This window comes from Salmo trutta, chromosome 32 (assembly GCF_901001165.1).
Source record: "Salmo trutta chromosome 32, fSalTru1.1, whole genome shotgun sequence".
Lineage (NCBI taxonomy): Eukaryota > Metazoa > Chordata > Actinopteri > Salmoniformes > Salmonidae > Salmo > Salmo trutta.
In genome coordinates, this window is record NC_042988.1 from 12,581,054 (window position 1) to 12,605,442 (window position 24,389).

Consider the following 24,389-nt stretch of genomic DNA (forward strand, 5'->3'; position numbering starts at 1 on the left):
AGGCAGTATGGGTACTGTAGTCTGTGGCCCCTGCAGTCTGCCTAAAGTATTGAAAGTAGCCGGAGAAGTCAAAGTTTGCAATAAAAACATACAAATGCATTAACATAAAAATACGGCATTACACTGTTGAATTAGCTACACTATTTGACTACCATTGAGTATAAATCCAACTTTAACCATCCAGTAGAGGTCAGTAGAGCACACTAACTTTAACTTCAATGAGGACTGTTGTGAGAGGTTCTTGTGTAACATGTAGGATAAATTATCAAAATAACTTCATGTGTACTTATCCCTTTTGAAGTGAAAGGTTTCAGCTTTGGGGCAAAAGCTGTTTACAATTAGTATGGGAAAGTAGAATCGGCCCCAGCTATTACTGTCACATCAGAGAGAGCAAATGGGTTTTGGCCAACTAAATCCACTGGGATGGGGGATTGTGGAGCAAGAATGTGAGGAATTCAGTCAGACCAGTGTTAGATTTTCAGACAGACTCACTGAGCTCAGCTGGCTTCTTAGACTGATGAGGATCTATTGAGATCTTAAGGAAGATCGAGAATTAGAGAACAAAGGCTGGAAACAACTATTATACACTCAACACATCGGTAGAGATATGAATAGCTGTTAGGTGAAATCTAACAGTGAGAAATCTTCTACTCTAATACCCATTGTCATACAACAAATGAGAAGACAGGCAGACAATGAGATACCTTCCCCCTTATTTATTGGTAAAATGACAATTAGTTGTTTTGCTTGGTTTACCCCTGTCCCCCATCTCACAGCAGTGACAGCTGCAGGTACTGTTGTGCTAGTCATTGATGTCATAACAGACGCGGACTGGTCAGAGGAATCCCTCCCCGATAGGAAAAAGTAAAAAAAGAACAGAAAAGCAAAAGAAACTGAAGAGAACATCTGAAACCACAAGAGGTGACAGAACCAGTGCACCCAATACCAGAGACTCTTCACAAAACAAAGGAATTGTACACACAAAAAAAAAAAATACATCTTTACATGACAAAAATAATTGAGGATGACAAAGCATCATGTTGAGATTGGGAAGGTATTGTATTGACAGTAACTACTGATTGGTTACATGTTTGAAGAAAAATCATTATACAAATAATAGCAACATGTTTTCAATACACAATTGTGATTTTGGTCAGGAAAACAAATCTTGCTTTATCCTTTTTATTCCACTTTCGTCATTGTATATGAATGATTCAAAAACATTACATTAATGCTAAAAATGACTTATTGGTGACAATGATGTTAATGCACTATGGTTGTATATCATAGATTAATGATTGGAAAACCTTAGGTGGTCTAGTCTTTGAAATCATACTGTTTAACGTGTGTCAAAAATAAGTCAAAGTAATAATAATAATAACAATGTAATAGTTCAGTTAATCTACACAAGTGACATAGCTGGAAGGAAACAACTGTTCTCCTAACTCCTTTTTTGGGGTTGAACACTCCCTTCTTTTGCCCAAGGGTGACGATCGGGAACAAGGAAAAATGAAATAATGACAATTGCTACATTCACCCACCACCAAACTAAACAGGGTTAGAAGTGACAAGACATACGTTGAAATACTGTAGCATTATGGTAAAGAAAGATGACGAGAGAGCGAGAGAGAGAAAGGAGAGGGCCAAAGAGCCTGTTCATTATTCCTCCCAGTTGCGTTTGATTTTTTTTTTTTTTTTTTACAGAAATACAGTGAAACAAAAAAAGAACAGTGCTCTGTTAAGTGCGATTGGTAAGAATTGATCTTTTTTTTCCTCCCTAAGTGGGGTTGTTGTTTTTTTCCTGGGTGATGTCAGATGTCCATCGTTTGGTTGGTTGGAGATAATGGGTTGTTATGTCCTCGGGTAACTTAAAACAGTGTAGATCGTCATGTTGGTCATAATTGTGTCATTTGTCTGTTGGTCTGATCATTGGAACCTTGGAGTTGTGTGTTGACAGCTGATTGGCCTGTGAGCTGGTTTGCTTATCAGTTGATCGGTGCATGGTGGTTGGTCAGACCGTCAGTTGGTTTGACCGTGGGATGTGTTTGTCAGCTGGTCTGATCAGTTGGTTGATACTGCAGGTTGGTTGGTGTGTCAGTCCAGTTGGTTAGTTCCCACCACAGCACTTGCTACCACCAGCCTGTGGGGCGGCTTCCTGCAGGTCCACTCCTGCCCGACCACCGGCCCGGCCACTGGCTCCACCCGCTGGCTCGTTCTTAGGAAGCTTCTTGGCTACAGGAGAGGGACAGAAAGTAGGAAGCCTTTATGGTTTCTACACATTTGATTTGTTCTGGGAAGAAATGTACATTGAGTATTCAAAACATTTTGAACACCTGCTCTTTCCATGACAGACCGACCAGGTGAATCCAGGTAAAAGCTATGATCGCTTATTGATGTCAATTGTTAAATCCACTTCAAAATCAGTGTAGATGAAGGAGAGACAGGATAAAGAAGGATTTTTAAGCCTTGAGACAGTTGAGACATTGACTGTGTGCCATTCAGAGGTGAATGGGCAAGACAAAATATTTAAGTTCCTTTGAACGGAGTATGGTAGTAGGTGCCAGTCGCATCGGTTTGTGTAAAGAACTGCAACACTGCTGGGTTTCTCACGCTCAACAGTTTCCCATGTGTATCAAGAATGGTCCACCACCCAAAAGACATCCAGCCAACTTGACACAACTGTGGAAAGCATTGGAGTCAACATGGGCCAGCATCCCTGTGGAACGCTTTCGACACCTTGTAGAGTCAATGCCCCAACGAATTGAGGCTGTTCTGAGGGCAAGGTGTTTCTAATTAAGCAATAAGGCACCAGGGTGTGTGGTATATGGCCAATATACCACGGCTAAGGGCTGTTCTTTAGCACAATGCATTGCGAAATGCCTGGACAATAAAAATAAATGTTTGGTCATACCCGTAGTATACGGTCTGATATACCACGGCTGTCAGCCAATCAGCATTCAGGGCTAAAACCACCCAGTTCATAATGTTTGGTATACTCAGTGTATACTTAAGCAATAAGGCCCGAGGGGATGTGGTATGTGGCCAATATACCAAGGCTAGGCTATGGGCTGTTCTTTTGCATGACGCAAGGTGTAGTGCCTGGATACAGCGCTTAGCCGCGGTATATAGGCCATATACCATAAACCCTGAGGTGCCTTATTGCTATTATAAACTGGTTACTAACTTAATTAGAGCGGTACAAACACAGTTGAAGTCGGAGGTTTACATACACTTAGGTTGGGGTCATTAAAACTCATTTTTCAACCACTCTACAAATTTCTTGTTAACAAGCTATAGTTTTGGCAGGTCGGTTAGGACATCTACTTTGTGCATGACACAAGTTATTATTTCACTTATAATTCACTGTATCACAATTCCAGTGGGTCAGAAGTTCACATACACTAAGTTGACTGTGCCTTTAAACAGCTTGGAAAATTCCAGAAAATGATGTCATGGCTTTAGAAGCTTCTGATAGGCTAATTGACATCATTTGAGTCAATTGGAGGTGTAACTGTGGATGTATTTCAAGGCCTACCTTCAAACTCAGTGCCTCTTTGCTTGACATTATGGGAAAATCAAAAGAAAATCAGCCAAGACCTCAGAAACAAAATTGTAGACCTCCACAAGTCTGGTTCATCCTTGGGAGCAATTTCCAAACGCCTGAAGGTACCACATTCATCTGTACAAACAATAGTACGCAAGTATGAACTCCATGGGACCACGCAGCCACCATACCGCTCAGGAAGGAGACGCGTTCTGTCTCCTAGAGATTAACGTACTTTGGTGTGAAAAGTGCAAATCAATTCCAGAACAGCAGCAAAGGACCTTGTGAAGATGCTGGAGGAAACAGGTGCAAAATTATCTATATCCATAGTAAAACGAGTCCTATATCGACATAAGCTGAAAGGCCGCTCAGCAAGGAAGAAGCCACTGATCCAAAACTGCCACAAAAAAGCCAGACTACGGTTTGCAACTGCACATGGGGACAAAGATCGTATTTTTTGGTGAAATGTCCTCTGGTCTGATGAAACAAAAATAGAACTGTTTGGCCATAATGACCATCATTATGTTTGGAGGAAAAAGGGGGAAGCTTGCAAGCCAAAGAACACCATCCCAACCGTGAAACACGGGGGTGGCAGCATCATGTTGTGGGGGTGATTTGCTGCAGGAGGGACTGGTGCACTTCACAAAATAGATGGCATCATGAGGGAGGAAAAGTATGTGGATATATTGAAGCAACATCTCAAGACATCAGTCAGTAAGTTAAAGCTTGGTTGCAAATGGGTCTTCCAAATGGACAATGACCCCAAGCATACTTCCAAAGTTGTGGCAAAATGGCTTAAGGACAACAAAGTCAAGGTATTGGAGTGGCCATCACAAAGCCCTGACCTCAATCCTATAGAACATTTGTGGGCAGTCCTGAAAAAGCAAGGAGGCCTACAAACCTGACTCAGTTACACCAGCTCTGTCAGGAGGAATGGGCCAAAATCCACCCAACTTATTATGGGAAGCTTGTGGAAGGCTACACGAAACGTTTGACCCAAGTTAAACAATTTAAAGGCAATGCTACCAAATACTAATTGAGTGTATGTAAACTTCTGACCCACTGGGAATGTGATGAAATAAAAGCTGAAATAAATCACTCTACTATTATTCTGACATTTCACATTCTTAAAATAGTGGTGATCCTAACTGACCTAAGATGGAATTTTTACAAGGATTAAATGTCAGGAATTGTGAAACTGAGTTTAAATGTATTTGGCCAAGGTGTATGTAAACTTCCGACTTCAACTGTATATGTTCTTTCATACCCGTGGTATATGGTCTGATATACCACGGCTGTCAGCCAATCAGCATTCAGGGCTCGAACCACCCAGTTTATAAATGCACATATAATATTGTGGTACACGTACCTATGGCCATAAAGATCTCATTGACGTTCATGGCCGTCTTGGCTGAAGTCTCCATGAAGAGCAAACTGTTGTCATCTGCGTACGCTTGTGCTTCCTACAAAAAAACAAAACAAAGGGAGGACAGAGATCTTTAGAGCCCCATCAAACACATTGATACAATCAGTAATAACCCAAAGCTTTGAGAGTTCGTGAGCATTCTTGAATATCTACAGAAACTATATAAAATGACATTTCTAGTACATTCTCCTGTTTAAAAAAACGTATCATTGACCATTTCCACTAATAGTCCAGTGGGAGCAGCATCTAATTGTTAGGAGTTCCTCAGTACCTGGAAGTCCACAGCTCTTTTGTTGGCCAGGTCAGCTTTGTTCCCTGCCAGTGCAATAACAATGTTAGGGCTGGCTTGTCGTTGGAGCTCCTTCACCCAGTTCTTTGCACGTGTGAATGTATCCTGCACAGGAAAAAACAAACATTCTTAACATCATAAAAACATTTGTGATTTGATGAAATACATGACAAAGGCAGATTGCACAATGGATGTTTGTTTTTCACACAAGAGCTCTATTATATATCTACAGAAGTGTCAGTTACGAGAGCAAAGGTCTGTCCCTTTGTTGAGGGTTTGAATGAATCAACCTCAGCTAAAAATCCCTGAGTGCTGACAACACTCAGGGACCAGTGCCACACGTGACCAGCAGCTGTCACTCACTGTGTTGGTGATGTCATAGACCACGATGGCAGCCTGCGCTCCTCTGTAGTACATAGGGGCCAGGCTGTGATACCGTTCCTGCCCTGCAGTGTCCCAGATCTCAAACTTAACTGTTGTGTCATCCAAGCAGACGGTCTGTGTGAGGAAGGCAGCTGGAGGGGTGTAGAGACAAATCATAGACTTAGTTTCAGGCTCTATTTTGATTTTCAAGTCTGCAAATGCCCTACACATAGAAAAGAGGTGTACATTTTACGTCGCCTGTGCATTTCCTCACAGTGGAGTAAAACTCAGTATCTGTACAGGACAGGTATTCTGTTTCCTTCCTTAGATCGTGTCATCGGGGTAGAGTTGTCCCGATTTGACATGGCTGAGTTAAACTAGCACAAGGCAAACATAACCCCAACAGCCAAGGCCATGAGACAGTTAAGAGGAAACATGAACAGTGGCTTAATGAGAACTCGTGAAGCTACAAAGTCAGCGCTGAGGAGAATTGGGAGCCTTCCAACGTTAGAGAGAGGAGGAAGGGACAATTATTCGGTAAATAAACAAGATCGAATCGCAGAGCACTAAGCACTGGGTAAAAGGTTACTGTGAGCAAAGTAGTGAGAGTAAAATATACTAAACAAGACTGAGTGATGAAAGAGTGAACAAAACATGTGGCTGTCTATTGGCTAATCCATGGAACATAAAGATAATGCTAATTCAGCCCGTTGTGCCACAAGGCTGAGGGAAATGTACAGCAGTGCTCATAGAGGAAGCCTGCTCCATACTAAAGCTCGGTGACCTTTGACAAGACAGCTGACAACAGGTTTTAAAATATTTTTTAAATGCTGACACGTCCTAAGTCTTTGGCTACTGTAAGCACCAAGCATCCTGTCTCTCCAGCCTCACCCTCCTGTGGCTGCATGTTGTGACTCTGTACTTTTTAACATTTATTTATAGAAAGGGTAATGCATAAATCCTGAAGAAAGCAATTAGCTAGTAAACCACTAAATCATAATGGAAATTCCCAACACCTGTGTGTAGGTTTGAAACACTAGGTGAAGCTGAAAATAAATCGTTACTCATTGGTCATTACCCAACTTTTACAGTGGAATTCTTTGAATGTTAAAATCATCACGTATTGGTTTCCAGATCCGTAGGTATTAGAGCAGTTCCAGGACAGGAAATCCCATTGTTGACCGACTTCCTTCCTGTTTTAAAGAGCCCACAGAGAGAGACCCCCTTCTCGCTGCTGCACTCCGGCTAGCAAGTCAATACATACCTTATTAAGCAGATGACAACTACCTCTTTCTCGCACTTATCTATTTTTCAGTTTTGGTTTGAACATTCTCTATAAGGCTTTCTGTGGCCGGGAGTAAGGACATCCCACTCCTTGTGGCATATTTAAAGTGTCAGTCAAAGGCTCGGCCGCTCATGCAAGAGTCAGGTGATCAGCTGCCAAGAAAGATCTGGTTCTGTAGCTCATGTCTGTTCCTGACCTGGCCTTGACAACAGCTAGGGTAAGGGCTGCTAGCTAGCAGGAACACAGCCCCGGTTAGGAAGGCATTCTAAGTGGTCTTCCTTTAGTCTACTACACATTCACACTTCCATTCTATTTGATCTTTATAACATGATACTGACTCAACACAAGGACAGCTGTAAAGCAACAAACACTAAGCATGACTAAGACACAGTCAGAAGGAGGACAATGCCAACGGCGTGCCTACTCACCTCCGATGGTGCTCTCCTGGTACTCGTGGAACTGGCCCTTGACGAAGCGCAGCACCAAGCTGGACTTGCCCACCGCTGACTCTCCCAGCAGCACCAGCTTGAACTGGCAGATCTTGTTGCTGGCCGCCGCGCCGTTGGTCCGTGCTGGTCCTCCTCGACCTGCCATGCTGCCGAGCAGAGCTTCACTGGGGTAAGAGGCTCTTGGTGGAAAATGAGGCTGTCTTGGGCAGAGGACTGGGGCTCTGAAGCGGAGCAGGGACTGGAGCTGAGACCGGGCCAGGCGAGGGTGGGCTAAGCTGGGTCAGGTGAGTCTAGGCCAGGCAGTGAGGGGGCCGGAGGAAGAGGGGACTTCACCTGTGGGAGCTGGAAGAAAGAACAGACTGAGTAATAATATCACTTGTAGGCAGCTAGTGTGATACAGGAAAACATTAGTAAACTAGAGTGCCTTCAGAATGTATTCATACCCCTTGAATTATTCCACATTGTTGTGTTACAGCCTGAATTCAAAATGGATTAAATAGTTTTTTTGTTCTCAACCATCTACACACAATAGCCCATAATGACAAAGTGAAAACATGTTTAGAAATGTTGCTCATTTATTGAAAATTAAATATTGACATTTCATTTACATAAGTATTCATACCCCTGAGTCAATACTTTGTAGAAGCACCTTTGGCAGTGAGTCTTTCTCGGTACGTTTTCCACACCTGGATTGTGCAACATTTGCCCATTTATTATTTTCACATTTCTTCAAGCTCTGTCAAACTGGTTGTTAATCATTGCAAGACAGCCATTTTCAAGTCTGGCCATACATTTTCAAGTAGATTTAAGTCAAAACTAACTCTGCCACTCAAGAACATTCACCGTCTTCTTGGTAAGCAACTCCAGTGTAGATTTGGACTTGTGCTTTAGGTTATTGTTATTGTCAGCAGACAACCAGGTTTTCCTCTGGGATTTTGCCTGTGCTTAGCTCCATTTTGTTTCTTTTTTATCCTGAAAGGACTGGAGGATTTTAACGTTTACAAGCATACCCATAACATGATGTAGCCTCCACTATGCTTGAAAATATGGAGTGTGGTACTCAGTAATGTCTTGTATTGGATTTGCCCCAAACCTAACACTTTGTATTCAGGATAAAAAGTGAAAATGCTTTGCCACATTTTTTGCAGTATTACTTTAGTGTCTTGTTGCAAACAGGATGTACATTTTTGGAATATTTTTACTCTGTACAGGCTTCCTTCTATTCACTCGGTCAATTACGTTAGTATTGTGGAGTAACTACAATGTTGTCTCATATCACAGCCATTAAACTCTCCGTTTTAAAGTCACCATTGGCCTCTCCGGCAACTGAGTTAGGAAGGTCACCTGTATCTTTGTAGTGACTGGGTGTATTGATACCACCATTCAAAGTGTAATTAATAACTTCACCGTGCTCAAGGGGATAGTCAATGTCTGCTTTTTTGTCTATCTACCAATAGGTTGCCTTCTTTGCGAGTCATTGGAAAGGGACCTTACAATTATCTGTATGTGTGGGGTACAGAGATGAAGTCATCCCCCCCCAAAAAAACACTTTTAAAAAAAAATTGTTTTTTTTTAAATCACACTAATATTGCACACATAATGAGTCCATGCAACTTATTATGTGACTTGTTAAGCAAATGTTTACTCCTGAACTTATTTAGGCTTGCCATAACAAAAGGGTTGAATACTTATTGACTCAAGACGTTTCAGATTTTAATTAACTACTACAATTTATAAAAACATCATTCCACTATGGGGTATTGTTTAAGCCAGTTACAAAAAAAAATCTACATTTAGTCATTTTTTTAATTCAGGCTTTAAAACAAGAGGTGTGGATACTTTCTGAAGGCACTTTATATACAGGTTATAATACAGTTGCAGCCAAATATGTCCAGAAACTGGGTCTCCATTGAAGGTTACGGGTCTTCCAGCAGGGCAACGACCCCTGGGCTCCCGAGTGGCGCAGCGGTCTACGGCACTGCATCGCAGTGTTAGAGGAGTCACTACAGACCCTGGTTCAATTCCAGGCTGTATCACAACTGGCTGTAATTGGGAGTCCCATAGGTCGGCCACAATTGGCCCAGCGTTGTTAGGGTTTGACCGGGGTAGGCTGTCATTGTAAATTAGAATTTATTAGTAACTGACTTGCCTAGTTAAATAAAAGGTTAAATAAATAAATCACATCAAAAGCACACAGGAATGGGGTGGACTACATGTCTCAAGTATTAAAAATCCTTCTTTAACCTGTCTCCTCCTCCCCTTCATCTCCACTGATTGAAGTGGATTTAACAGGTGGGATCAATGCATTCATCTGGTCAGTCTGTCATGGAAAGAGCAGGTGATCCTAATGTTTTGTACACTATGCATGCCATTTAGAGCTATCAAGGTGAATATAATAAGAGTCATTATCATTTCTTATAGTCTTGCCTAAATCAGTGAGAGAAAAAAAGTGTTGACTGCAAGGAGTCAATGGTGTCATGCCAAGTCGGCTACTCCTGCAAGTGTCTGGTTTATACCAATCTACTTTCATGTTCCAGTGTAGTGAGTCCTTTGTATCTTAACCTTTGACTGGGCTTATTATTCAGGTTCAAACAAACCTTTAAAATGGTCCTGATGTGCATCACTTACTCATTAAAACCCCCAAAATGCCTCAAATCAATGCCTTGCAGACTAATTATTCTGCTCCAGTTGATCAGTGCTGCAACTCAATAACGTTCTGATGAACACTATTGGTCGAAGAACATCTCAGTGCTTCTAAACACCACCGTGGTTTGACAAGAAAACAGTTCAATGTTTAAACTAAGGTTATTTTCTGATAGGCCTACTGGAAATCTACATTGCGGTCGGGATGTCTGTTTGAATGAAGCAAAGGGGATTTGAATGGAACAGGGAGATAAGCCCTGCCCTCTTCTCTTTTAATTATATTTACTTTAGACTCAGCAGTCAAATACAGCAGTTAAGGAAATGTCATGGGGTCCTGTCTAAAGCAACATTTAGAAATGCAGATTGGGTCATGATGAGTACGACCACAATTAACTGTGAGCATTCACAATCATGACGCTTGAACGCCAAATTTGGGGGGGAGACAGTCCCCCCCCCACGCGCCCAAACCTATGTCTAGACATATCAGCCTAAAGCCGAGTTCAACTATGTTCACATCCAACCCAATGCAACCTGTGTGTGTGTGTGTGTGTGTTCTCAGAGACCACAGAGCAGAGGACCACAGTGAAAACACAGAACAGGAAATGATAGTCTGTGAGCTGCTTGCCCCAAGGACTCCTGTTTCTGTGTTACAATCCACCGTGGGTCTGCACACGTCCACTTTAGTCACATGATGATGTGCAGATTGAGTACACTGGCCCAACCATAATATGACAGAGTCCAAGTTTTCTTCTTTACATTGACTGAGGAACATGACTACAGTAGAAAAACTTAAACAAATCTTCCATAGATCTACTTTACACAAGGTCAGTCAGCTTCTGCTTGGTGAAAGGTACAGGAAACGGAATTAATATCAAAGCAGGAAGTGAACATTGTAGAAGGACAGAGTAGCACGCACATACATACAGTACTGTTGGCCCTTTATACATACAGTGGGGAGAACAAGTATTTGATACACTGCCAATTTTGCAGGTAGGTCTGTAATTTTGATCATAGGTACACTTCAACTGTGAGAGACGGAATCTAAAACAAAAATCCAGAAAATCACATTGTATGATTAAGTAATTCATTTGCATGACATAAGTATTTGATCCCCTACCAACCAGTAAGAATTCTGGCTCTCACAGACCTGCTAGTTTTTCTTTAAGAAGCCCTCCTGTTCTCCACTCATTACCTGTATTAACTGCACCTGTTTGAACTCGTTAGCCGTATAAAAAGACACCTGTCCACACACTCAATCAAACAGACTCCAACCGCTCCACAATGGCCAAGACCAGAGAGCTGTGTAAGGACATCAGGGAGAAAATTGTAGACCTGCACAAGGCTGGGATGGGCTACAGGACAATAGGCAAGCAGCTTGTTGAGAAGGCAACAACTGTTGGCACAATTATTAGAAAATGGAAGAAGTTCAAGATGACGGTCAATCACCCTCAGTGTGGGGCATCAATGATCATGAGGAAGGTGAGGGATCAGCCCAGAACTACACAGCAGGACCTGGTCAATGACCTGAAGAGAGCTGGGACCACAGTCTCAAAGAAAACCATTAGTAACACACTACGCCATCATGGATTAAAATCCTGCAGCGCACGCAAGGTCCCCCTGCTCAAGCCAGCACATGTCCAGGCCCGTCTGAAGTTTGCCAATGACCATCTGGATGATCCAGAGGAGGAATGGGAGAAGGTCATGTGGTCTGATGAGACAAAAATAGAGCTTTTTGGATACAGGTATACAGGTTTCCGTTTTGCAGTCTATTATTATAGAAAAATAATAAAATCTGACGTTTTATTTCCACAACAATGCTTAGACATCTACATTTTTGGATGAGTTACCCTTTTAATGCAAGTGTGCACCAGCAAGAGACCGCTGTTTGGTTAGCAACGTTTCTGTAGCGCTCATGTGATTGGCCATTTGTTTTGCATAAATCATTCTCCCAGGTAGGCATAGGCAACTTTGTAGGTAACATTTAATTGACAATGTTTTTGGGAAGCCATCTCTACCAGAAGCATTAGCATCTTCGCTACACAAAGTGTAGACATTCGCGCACCACACACAGTTTCAGAAAGTTGCAGTGATTCTGTCCACAACATGGATTTTAGAGAGTCCTGGTTAATGAGCGAGCGGGGTAGGCCAGCCAGAGTAGGGTTGCTGGTGACGCTCAGTCCTTCCCAGGCCAGGGCCTAATCTTCTGCGTGTGACAGAAGATCACACACTGTGTTGGTACCACACACTGGCCTGAGAGGGTCAACCCAGCACAGAGCAGGCAGTACAGCAAGGTAGCACACCAAAGGCCTAGACTACTGCCCCATACACATCACACACCATCCGAGGGATTCCTCGACGCACCACAGTAAGAGTGTGGATAGAAATAGCAGCATGTTCATTGGGTCAACAACATGTAATTCCCCTACGTGCTAATATGATGACGCTGAGGTGCAAACAAGAGAGGAAGTTGTAACACAGCTAATAGACCAGGACTGTGGAACTAAGCCCAATGTCTTTGTGTTTCTGAGAAGAACGTCGAAACATCCTCATATTTCTTCTAATTAAGCTAGCCTAAACAGGTCACTTCTGTCAAATGTTTTGAGGCACTTTTTACACGTCTACCATTCTAAGACAAAACAACAGGTGCGACTGCTCTCCAACACTGATAGCCTACTACACACACTATGGAAATGAAGAGGTCAGCATGCCTCACTGTCCCAGGACAAGGCTCCATAGCCAAGGACAGGGAGGAGGGAGGCCGGGGGAAAAGGCCAGGAGATTCCCAGCCTGAGATGAGGGCTTCAGAAACCAAAAACAGGATAAGTGAGTGAGAACATTTAACCTGGGCTAGTCATGAGCCCATATTGTATATTAGTGTCAGTAACACTTATAACACTCAATATAAACACAGATGACAAACATAACTGAAAATCTGATTTGCATCAAAAGCCCTGTGTTCAATCCACCATTCTAAACCAAAACAGTGGACTTAGGCCTAACAGTTTAGGACATGGTTATTGAACAGTAGAGTGAACAGGGCGGCGCACAATTGGCCCAGCGTCGTCCGGGTCTGGCCGTCATCGTAAATAAGAATTTGTTCTTAACTGACTTGCCTAGTTAAATAAAAGGTCAAATAAAAAATGATCCTTGGTAATATAATTGACTGATTGCTAGAGGGCCTGTAGTGGCTGGCCCAACACTACCTCCTGTTCCAAGAGTCACTCAGAGCAGCATCATCTAAACAGCCCTCTGCTGGCATCTTTCATGGACTCTGGAGACCTCCACACACTGAAGTGGGTCAGAGAGATGGAGGGGAGAGAGGCTGGGTCAAAGAGAGAGTAGGCGAGAGGGATGGAGAGAGGGAGAGAAAGAGAGGGAGGGAGAGATGGTAAAATGTTCATACAGCCTCCCGTGGGCTTTGCTGCCAGCTTGAAATCCAAGCATTTAGTAAAACACAGCCACTGAGAACTGGTAGCACCACACACACACACAATTAACTACATACAGATATTGCATGTATTGCCCTCATGATCCAATCAACAGTTTCTCACTCACATGCATGAGGTAGACTTTAATGCTATACAAGACAACACATGCACAAATATATCAAATGAAGAAGCCCCGTTCATGATGGACACGCTGACCAAACCGACTCTGTGTGTGTGCATGTTGGTGTTGTCTATCCCCACCAGACGCGTTCATGGAGGTTAAAATACCAAAACCAACTATATTCATTTGGGGTCAGATCAAAACACACATGAAACATTAAATGGACATTTAGCTAGCTAGCTTGCTGTTGCTGGATAATTGGTCCTGGGAGATAAACATTGGGTTGTTATTTTACCTGAAATAGTCTTTTTTTTAAAGCTGGATCTTTGACCCATTTGGAGTCATACAAAATTGTGTTCTCTACTCTGACAATTAATCCACAGATAAAAACGGGAAATCTAGTTTGTTTTTAGTTCAATTCTTTGATTAATATCTCCTTGTTCAGGGTCTTCTTTTTCTTCTTCTGTGGATTTTAGATGGCGGTTGGCAACCAACTTTAAGGTGCATTACCACCACCAACTGGTGTGGACCTTGTTCATCTTTCAAATCACCCACGTTGGTATATGCTCGTAAAAACCAAATGGGTAGACGGGAGAGGTGGGACTTGCAGCGCACCTAGCGCCTAAAATAGAACCAAGTTCTATTAGCGCCTAAAATAGAACCAAGTTCTATTAGCGCCTAAAATAGAACCAAGTTCTATTAGCGCCTAAAATAGAACCAAGTTCTATTAGCGCCTAAAATAGAACCAAGTTCTATTAGCGCCTAAAATAGAACCAAGTTCTATTAGCGCCTAAAATAGAACCAAGTTCTATTAGCGCCTAAAATAGAACCAAGTTCTATTAGCGCCTAAAATAGAACCAAGTTCTATTAGCGCCTAAAATAGAACCAAGTTCTATTAGTGCCTAAAATAGAACCAAGTTCTATTAGTGCCTAAAATAGAACCAAGTTCTATTAGCGCCTGGCTACGCAGACACATGTTTACACACGCAAGCACTTTGGATTAAATGATTGAATAATAAATGTACACATTCATGTTATTCAACATGGTCAGTTTTGTCAGCATGTTAGTAAGTCTGAAAAAGAGTGTGGGGGAGGGGGAAATTCTCAGTAACTGTTCAGTTTCTATTTAACATGACCAGTGACATCAGTTATCATCACCTTGTGGGTTTCCTCTTATACTTGACATCCCAAACATCACACACACACACACACACACACACACACACACACACACGGCCTGAAGTTGGCTAACATTTGAAGTACCCACTCTCATATTTAGCCATGAACCCCATCCGCTATGCCCCACACTACTCTTAACTAGGGCCGGGACCCTACCAGCATCTCGATACTCGTTAGTATCGTGGCAAGGAATCAAAACACAAAGTGGATTTAACTTTAGGAAAACAGCCCTAATGTTGGAAACAAACATTATGTTGTCATCCAGAGTGATCCAAGACTTATTTTTCCAAGCTATAGCACACAATGTTTTACATACAGCAGGTTTTTTAAAGGACCAAAGAGTTAGATCTGCTTCGTGTTTTCATTTTTGACATGGAAAACATATCCTAGTATTATCCCAGCCCTGCTCTTAACCTCAGAGCCCTCACAGCCAACCCTGTTATTGACCACAACTAGCCTAAAGGTATGCTTCCATCACAGCTCACAGTCCCACTGTGCTCTGCTGACAGGTACAACAGCCTGGGTGCCAGTCAGTTCCTGCTCTTGTCAACTCGTTATGGAATTGTCATACCAAACATTGCTGAAAGGCTTGACAATGACATTGGAGTAGGCAAAAGCACACACAGATCTGGAATCAGGCTAGGTAAAACTCTTAGGCCAGTGCTGTTCATGGTAATCAGCAGGGGGTGGAATGGGACTGATCAGAAAGAGTACCTGGTGTTACTGGACTGGGAGTACCTGGTGTTACTGGACTGGGAGTACCTGGTGTTACTGGACTGGGAGTACCTGGTGTTACTGGACTGGGAGTACCTGGTGTTACTGGACTGGGAGTACCTGGTGTTACTGGACTGGGTGTACCTGGTGTTACTGGACTGGGTGTACCTGGTGTTACTGGACTGGGTGTACCTGGTGTTACTGGACTGGGTGTACCTGGTGTTACTGGACTGGGAGTACCTGGTGTTACTGGACTGGGTGTACCTGGTGTTACTGGACTGGGTAGAATGAAGTTAGTTGTACTATGAGAATGCACAGAATTCCTCTAAACAACTGATTAGGCTAGCACTGCTAACAATACACACCCCAAAAGGCCTATGAGCTGTGTGTTCCCAAAGGACAATTCAGTCTCCCACTCCTAGACTCCAGTTGAAACATCAGCTAGCCCATTTCCTGGCACAGCCATTATCTACAGAGGTGTCAGCGTGTGACCGTGTCAACGTGCATTCGTCATCAATGCCATGGAATTAGTGGTGCAACACGCTGTCAGGCAGACAGACTTCATTTAACCAGTTACCTAGGAATAAGTGGTGACATGACAACAGGTTCAATGAACTCCAAGGGTGGAGGGACCAGAGGAATTAGATGTAACGGGGAGGGAGGGTGGAGCTAGCAGCAGCCACACCACCCCGCCTGGCCTGCATCCAGCTGTTAGCTTGGCTTTCATCTGAAGTTTAAAAGGGTTGGGCCTGGATGGGAAAGCGTCAGGGAGGATAAACCCAGAGAGGGAAGAGAAAGCGAGACACCCCAATCGAGTAGCACAGTGGACTATTTCAATATGCATGCAAGAGAAACTATAGCCTAATGACTAAGCGATGGGTCAATTGGAAGAGGAAAGGAATGGTGACTAAGGCTGCGCATAGACAGGCAGTCCAAATTCTGATATTTTTTTCAGTCATTGGTCTTTTGACCAATCAGATCAGCTCTAAAAAAGATCTGATTTGATTGGTCAAAAGACCAGTGAGTGAAAAAAATATCAGAATTGGGCTGCCTGTCTAAACAGCCTAAATCTCTGGGAATGCAAACAGGATACACATCACTAGCAAATGATTGGTGCAGGCAAGGGGGAAATAATTTCCTTCTCTTTCTGGCTCCCTTTGTGTGAGAAACATGACAGCCAAGCAAAAGCCTGTGTAATACAATTCTACTCCATGCCAATAATTTTGGCCTCTCACATTAAAAGGGAAATATATCCAACAAGTTGTGGAGAAGACAACAGTTTCAGAGTTAATTGAAAATAAAGCCATTGTTGATTAAGCCTGGATCCTTTTTTGGGGGGGAATTTTCCCTTGAACTATATGGTCCATCTACTAGAAAGTCGTGGACAATATGGACCCAGATATTCTTTTTAAATGAAAAAATAAATACTAATATTTATAATTAAAGTATAAATTACCAAATTTACCTGGTAATCTATGACCAAAAATGAAGGTGACTGTTTTAAATTACCGGTAGCTTTGCAACCCTAAGTGACATAAAAAGCATCTGTTTTTGCATAGGCCTACTAGGCTAAAACCCAACCCCCAATTACATTTGAACATGGGGCTAGTATGAGAAATAAGAACCCCAGACAGGGCCTCAGCTGCAGAAATAAAGGGTCAAGGGTGGGGTTAGTGGGTGTCTCATCAGGCTGCGAGGAAGCACACAAACTTAATTATTAATGACTCAAACTTAATGAAACCATTTTCCATTTGTTTAGGCCTAAATTGTTGTGGTTTAATCAATAGGGGGCATACATTGATATTGTAAGTCTCAAACAAGTCTGGTAGCAAACTGACCAGTAACAGACTCTGCACATAGAACTCTCCAGCTTGGGTAACAGAAAAAATGTCACACCTACAGGATATCTTCAGTCTTTTGAGGAGTCATCAGCATGACCCGTTGTGAATAGGCATGATTCTCCTCCTACACACCCGATTCATTCATTCCTCCATCGACTCCAAAGCATTACAACCTTTCTGACCACACTAACGCATACCAATTAGGCTTACTTTGGATTGAACATTGAAAAGTGTTGCGTCTCACGCAGACGTATGTTATTTTACTCGCCATTCTGTCAGGAATATTTGGAAATATCATAGAAACTGTCTTAACTAGGCTTACAACACCAAATCAAACATTTTAAGCCACATAGTAATATTGCCTTTTATATTATGTTTTCCTGTGTCAAAATGTGTCACCACTCTAAGGACAAGGTCCACACCATAACATGGCAGCAGCTTGGGAAAATTCTTAAAAATCCCTTCTCTAGTCCTGTTATTGAGCCATTACACACCAACGAGTTTCCAATGAGGATTTACCCTGGTGTTTACCCAAAAGACTCAAGCCCAGTCCACTTTTCAGCTGGCATTTACATAACAATGTCTAAAATGTGAACTTTAACAGCTTCTCACAAAGCAACTGTCTTGAATGATGCAGAGTTTGACTCTGCTTGCCCAAAGTCTTAGTGTCTCACTCCTGATAGAAACTCAATTATACTAGAGCTTACATTAAAAAGTGGCAATTCAGTCTCCTTTTCACCCCATTTAACAAATGATTTATGTAACATAAGGCACATCTCAAGACGAGTTGGTTATTTGAATCTGCTGTATAGTGCAAAGGCAAAAACCAAAACGTGCACCCAGGGTTTGGGAAACTCTGCTCTAACGTATGCAATGACTGACATGACAAGAGGAAAACGGACGATGCACTACCCAATTTCATAATAACTATTACAACTTTCAGGAGTAAGTTGAAAGCCGAACTGAGTTCTGGGGGACTCCCGTGCCCGCCCACCCCCCTGCCGACCCCACAGTTTGGGAACAACTGCCATAGATGACCTGCAGTAAAGGTGAAGGAGTGAACAAGGGTACAGGACTGAGGAGACACAGTAAGTTATGAGGGACACCACATTCCACCATAGACCATAGACACGGAAGCATGCATTCATACAAAAGTAACATGACACAGACAGACTTCCACGATGAGGGCTACATCAGATAACTGACCTACCTGTACCACCATTGACACACCAAGTACAGACCAAAAATGTAACTCAGCAAATGATGGCATTCAAAATGATGAGCCTAATTACATACAGCCATAAACGTTGAACTCTAATTATGTAAAATATGTTTTGAGACCTAGCTAAGTAAACGATTATGACCAGCGGCAAGATAACAATTAACGTAAAAGACCAGGTGACGTGGGTTACTGCAAGATGGAATGATTCGTGATCATTGCCTGGCAGAAACCATCAATAGCTATTAAGTTGGTGGGTTTCAAACTTCCTCATACTATCGTCATCATCACTGATACCTAGACCCTGCTGACACCAATGGCAATGAGCTAAGATACTCTGTTGAAAGCTAGAAATCAACATATGAAAGGTTTATCAAATTGATTGGACCAAAAGGAAAATCTACTAGCTATATAGTTAGTTAGCTGTCAGTTAAAGGCTAACTAGCTATGAAATACAAATCTAACACATGACATTTCTGTAATTTAGCTAGCTAGCCCACCAAGTTACATTAACTAGCTAGCTTTTAAAAGCCAAACAATTTTTTACAATTGTTATATAATGTCAATAAGAGCTATAGTTGAGTAGCTAGTTAGCTGAGTAGACGACAAAAATGTCTACTGTAAATTAACGTTACTGCCAGTAAAAACAAAATAGAACGACACTGACGAAAGCTAGCTAATGCTAACTAACTTGGCTAAGTTTATGATGACATCGCACAGAAAAGACGGGGTAAATCAAACATCTAAAAGATAAATAACTATTTGGTCAAATTATGAACAACGCTTTTTATTATTTGCTAACTAGTTACCTCATTAGCTATCTGGACAAGTAATCAGTCCCATTTAACATTTCAATCTGACAGTCGTTAGCTAGCGACGTATCTCTGGCTAGGTAGCTAGCTAACGTTAGTTTACTGTCTGGTTGATTGAGCAAAATTTGACAGTGGAAATCTGAACAAAAAATAGTATAGTTTACAGCTTACCGTTAGAGGCAAAGGTCAAACATGCGTTCCCTTTTCTTTGTATACTCTCACTTTCCACAATTTCGACTTTGACGACTTTTCTCTATCACAGCTCACTACGACTGCTCAACACATAGGCCCCGGCCTTCACTTCTGCTTGGTGCATTTTTTTCTGGGATCCTCCCACTTCCTGAAGGTGTGGCTTCCCTCTGATTATGTGTCGTTGGGAACCTGGGAACTGTAGTTTACTAAATTAATTAACACAAATTTGGTCAGGGCTGATTATTTAGGAGTAGTCTCCGTAGACAGACTTGTTGGCTCCCACAATGTATCAATGCTGATTTTGCCTAGGATCGGATTTACGAGACTAATTTAGGAGTGGCAAGCAGTGGCAGTTGCCACTCTCCCCAGCGCAAGATAAAACGGCATCCGATATATTTTTTTAAATATATAAAAAAACATCAAACTAGCATTTACACAGGCAGCCCAGTTCTGATATTTTTTACACTAATTAGTATTTTAAGCAATCACATCAGATCTTTCAACATCAGATCTTTTTCAGAGCTGATCTTTTTGGTCAAAAGAAACACTCCTGGCACCAGATAGGCAATCAACAACTCAGATTCGGTCCCATAGTTTTTCAAATGTATTTAATAAAATATTTACAGAAGTTTGCTTTAAATGTATCACCATCTGGTGGCGCTAAAGACCATGATATTTGCCATCATCTGACATCAGATCTAAATTTTGTTCATAAATGTAAGTTCACTGACCCAAACGTTCATGTTGTGGGCATCAAATGGAGAAGCCCCAGTATTTTAGGGTGGGTCTATCTAAAGGCATAGGTCTATCTAAAGAGATATTGTTGGATGTTGAGTGATTGACTAACAATATTTATGTAATTGTGTACCACTACTGTGACCTGCTCAGTTTAACCTTTCAAGTTATTTCATTTTTCACTTCAGATGTAATTGTATTTATCTGAGTCCCTGTTAAAAAAAAAATATATATATATATATATATATATATGTTAATATTCTGTTTGCATCTAAATAGTTTTATTTTACAACTAATATCAGTTACAAACAAACAAAATGATATACAACTCTTTCAGTCTGCACACGTTGTTCAAATCATTCTGTAATTTGTACGCTTCTGAAACTGTTTTGCTTGTACAATAGGCTATACATTGCACATCTTATTTCAGTCTCTGTTACCAAATAAACAGTAAAATATACAGCATAGAAAAGGTCAGAACATTTTCAAGACACAAGAGCAAAAAGAGATGCAGAGTTATGAATAGCCATATTGCTGAAGAGGGAAAAACACAGATAACCATAGGTCCTCTTTGGCCAGCAATCCTCTGGCAGGCTAGCCAAGAGACAATTTCTTAAAATAATGAGCACAAACATTGGTCGTATGCTGTAATGTACAGACAGCTTGTAGAATGATCTCCACAGTGTGTTCACAAACAATGAAATCACATGTCAAAATAATGCTCATTTAGGTGATGATACTTTCTATGTAAACACAATATAATGAAGGAAAGGGGTGGGGTTTGCTGTTTCCATGGCTGCCAGGTCTCAATATGATATGTCTAGAGATACCCTCCGGTTAGTAATACGCAAGAAATGCGTAATAAACACAAAGCTCAATATTTTTGTAAACTGAGTCAGCTTGTCTTCATAATCTCTGGTCCATATCAATGCTGTATTTACAGTCAAATTAAATAAACAGTACATCAAGTAGTAGTACAATCAGTGTTGATATTATGTAGTGTGATTGCTGTGTGGTGTACGTTTTAGACTGTAAAGCAATCATTCATTTCTCAGATGTAAACTCATGTAGCATAAGAGATGCAACCAAAAAGGGAGAGTTGAGTTGATGGGCTCAGCGTTATTTCGCAGCAGTAATGTTCCAGTTTATTTATCTGGTCTCTGTGGGGCTCCAGACAGCTGCTAATGTGTCACCTCCAAGCCCCAGAGAGGCTCGACTTCCAGGGCCTGCTGTGTGCTGATGTTGGTCTCCTGGGTCTGGGACTCTGCCTGCTCAGCATCACTCTGCATCCTCTTAGGTCTCTCCCTGTCCTGTGGATACTCAATGTTAGGCCCTCCACAGTCTGGCTCTTGCCCTGCTGACTGCCCCACCAGAGGTAGGGATGAGTCCAGTGTGTGGACAGGGCTGGAGCCCACCAGGTCATTCTTCCTGGCTCTGTTGAGAGAGCCCTGCCCCTGGGTGGTCTGGTTGTGCGTCTGACTGTATGTTGGGCTGACAGACGTGTAGACCCCAGACTGAGAGCTGAAGGTGGTGTGGAGCTGTGGTTGGCCGGTAGGGGTCAGTGAGACGTGGATAGGCGTTGGGGAGATGGACGGTGAATGGCTGTGGTCAGAGTTGACCTGGACACTCAGGGAGGGGTGGGACTGGCTGAGGCTGCCTGGGGAACATAGGGGACGAAAGGTACTGATGGTGGGGATGGAGGCTTTGTACTCAACTTGACCAGGACACGCACCTGGGAGTACTGGGAAGGCAGAGCTGAGGTTCAGAAGAGATGGCCCAGTCCGGCATTGGGAGTGGCCCATGTAGGGAGAGTTGGGTGTAGTTCTGGAGGTCGGGAAAGGCCTGTACTGGGCTTTAAGTCCCTGACCGGTGGTTCTGCCTCTGTCCGAGCAGCACAGATGTAAACAGGATGACCTGGGATTGGACGTCTGGTGAAAGTGCTCAACCTCCACCTTCTGACCCATGGCGGGACCTCTGCCCTGGGGGGGCCCCCCACTGTAGGCCCACATGTTCCTGGCAGGGTGGCTGAGGGGGTCATGTTGGAGGTGAGATGGGTGAGGTCCAGCGGGCATACTGAAAGGCACCCGTGTCTGCCAGTCATTGGCAGCAGTCATGTTGCTGCTGGGGTTGGGGTTAGGGGCCATCTGCAGGCCGTAAGGATAGGTGGAGATGGCAGAGGGGTAATGAAACATGGTCACATGGGCCTGCAGGAAACACATCATCTCGTGGAGCTCCTTGGTCAGGTTGGACACCTCCTGGTTAAGGGTATTCATCTAGAAAATAGATGGCATGCAGAATAATGAAAGCTATAATCTGTTGCTTGGTTGAATAGTAATTATTCCAAAGCAGGAGAGTTCTATTGTCTCTTTCTAGGTCAGAAATGGTGGAAACCAAAAACAAGCACAGTCATAAATTATCAGTCCGTGTTACGTGAGCTTTCAAATCTGGACCATCTCCAATTTAACAATCCTACATTTTATTTGAGGAAAAATGTCTTTAAATGTTCTCTTGCCTACATAGCCTGAGTGGTGTATTTAATGCTGAAAGTGTGTCAGGGATGACCTGTTTTTAGACACTCTTTAGGGTACAGCGAAAGTAGAGTACGGAAAATGAAGTGGGAGAGCAAAAAAGTTTCCGTCTCTTGAGCTCTTTCTACGTAGATGGAGCATATAATTCATTTATCAGTTCATTGATGTTGGTTTATGTGTCAGTTTATTCCGTCAATGTGATCGTATGTTCATACCTCTTTGCTTAGCTGGCTGATGTTCTGTCTCACCTCCTCTGTTTCCAGAAGTAAGTTGGCGCTCACCTGGAATGGGTCTATAAGGGGGATGGGATGGGCAAGGATGGATGAGATCAGTGCTTTCACACCCCACTCCAACATCAAGCACTTTGCTCATACCATTTCATTTGTATGAATAGCCTACTTGTACTGCTTTGGATCATTCTAAAAACACAATTTTCTGACCAATCAATTCAGTATCCTTGCCTAAAACACGTTTCTATTTACTGTTAGAAAACCACTGTTAGAAAAATATAGTTTTTGTAGTTAAACCATTGTTTAACCTGAGACCATTACCTTTGCTATTGGTCTTTGCCTCGCCTTGATCCACATTGAAGTGAAATGACTGCCCATTATCCTCAATTCCATCCACAACCCTAGAGATAGGAAGAGAGGTTCATACTTAAGTGGGTTATGATTAAATATGAAGTGATTTTCAGTTAAATAAATTGAACTGCAATCTGTCTTTGCTGTTATTACCAGGTAAATCCATTGGAAAATGTGATTTACATTTTGGTTAGGGGTTATAGTCTTATAATCCTACAAACCTTAGGCTCATTACTCACCTGGGGCTGAGGTCCAGAGGGCTGACACAATGTAGGGAGGGTATAAGCAGCTTGGCTGGCCTATTGGATGAGCTGTGGTCTGTGACCATGTTGGGCACTGGGGCGGGAGTAACCTCATCATTGGACAGCAGCTGAGGGGAGGGGCTACGGCCTCTGCAGCCCTGGGCTGGGGCGCGGCAGAGATGGAGCGCACTGACATGTCGAAGCTCCTCCCCCAGCAGGCTGCTGAGGCCAGGGTGGCATACGGGGCTGCTCAGGCCATGCATCAGGAGCAGCCGTCCTTGGTGGGATGCACCGGTGGGACAGTGGCTCATGTCCTCACCAGACTCCACATCTTCTGCCTCCACAATGAAGGGAAGCTTGTGGTCCTTATCAACTCGCTCCTGAGGGGCAGAGGGTGGGAGAGGAGAGGCATGAGTAACAGGTTCTCTGTAGTCCTCACAAACAACCATGCATGCCCTCCAGTAGCCTATTGCCAGTGGAGGAGGAGAGAGAGTGTAGAGTGATACACACAGAGTTCAATTTGATTTTAGCTGCCGGTAATGGGTAGCAGGGGCGTCATGCACCCTAAAAATCTGAGTGGGCACAGAGTATGCGAGGATGGCTGGGGGGTTGTACGGAGGGGGGCATGTTGGAGAATTGTTATATTTTCAAACACCTGAAACAGCTTTCTCCTGCAATCTAGAGCCATATCATTTTCTATGAAGTTGGCTATAGCTAGCCAGCTAGATACGTTCCCAATCTCCTCAACCTCATAACTAGCTACCAAGCCATTTCAGGCTGTCAATCAAGTTAGAGTAG

General features: G+C 42.7%; 2 protein-coding genes across 2 annotated transcripts in view; both read right to left on the minus strand.

Moving 5' to 3' along the window:
• Positions 1 to 701: 701 nt before the first annotated feature.
• LOC115171112 (ras-related protein Rab-5C) lies at positions 702 to 19,654 on the minus strand. The gene is made up of 6 exons (XM_029727624.1): positions 19,485 to 19,654; positions 7,336 to 7,698; positions 5,623 to 5,774; positions 5,242 to 5,364; positions 4,914 to 5,007; positions 702 to 2,232 (listed from the first exon to the last, which is right to left on the minus strand). The coding sequence occupies exons 2-6, from the start codon at positions 7,499 to 7,501 to the stop codon at positions 2,108 to 2,110; spliced, it is 660 nt and encodes a 219-aa protein (XP_029583484.1). The 5' UTR covers positions 7,502 to 7,698; positions 19,485 to 19,654; the 3' UTR covers positions 702 to 2,107.
• An 845-nt stretch (positions 19,655 to 20,499) lies between these two features.
• The window catches only part of kcnh4a (potassium voltage-gated channel, subfamily H (eag-related), member 4a), a 28,148-nt gene continuing 24,258 nt past the window's right edge, over positions 20,500 to 24,389 (minus strand). Inside the window, exons 13-16 of the mRNA XM_029727625.1 lie at positions 23,589 to 23,971; positions 23,320 to 23,399; positions 22,984 to 23,060; positions 20,500 to 22,513 (exon numbers count right to left, since the gene is read on the minus strand). Of these exons, the coding sequence (XP_029583485.1) occupies positions 21,422 to 22,513; positions 22,984 to 23,060; positions 23,320 to 23,399; positions 23,589 to 23,971 (1,632 nt within the window). The 3' untranslated portion in view covers positions 20,500 to 21,421. The remainder of the gene's footprint in view (positions 22,514 to 22,983; positions 23,061 to 23,319; positions 23,400 to 23,588; positions 23,972 to 24,389) is intronic.

Excerpts from the sequence above, each read along its gene's own strand:
- LOC115171112 (XM_029727624.1), bottom strand. The coding sequence starts at position 7,501 with ATGGCAGGTCGAGGAGGACCAGCACGGACCAACGGCGCGGCGGCCAGC. Across the intron at positions 5,365-5,622 it reads TCTATGACATCACCAACACA|GATACATTCACACGTGCAAA; the intron begins GTGAGTGACAGC and ends TTTCCTGTGCAG. Across the intron at positions 2,233-4,913 it reads TGAGATCTTTATGGCCATAG|CCAAGAAGCTTCCTAAGAAC; the intron begins GTACGTGTACCA and ends CCTCTCCTGTAG.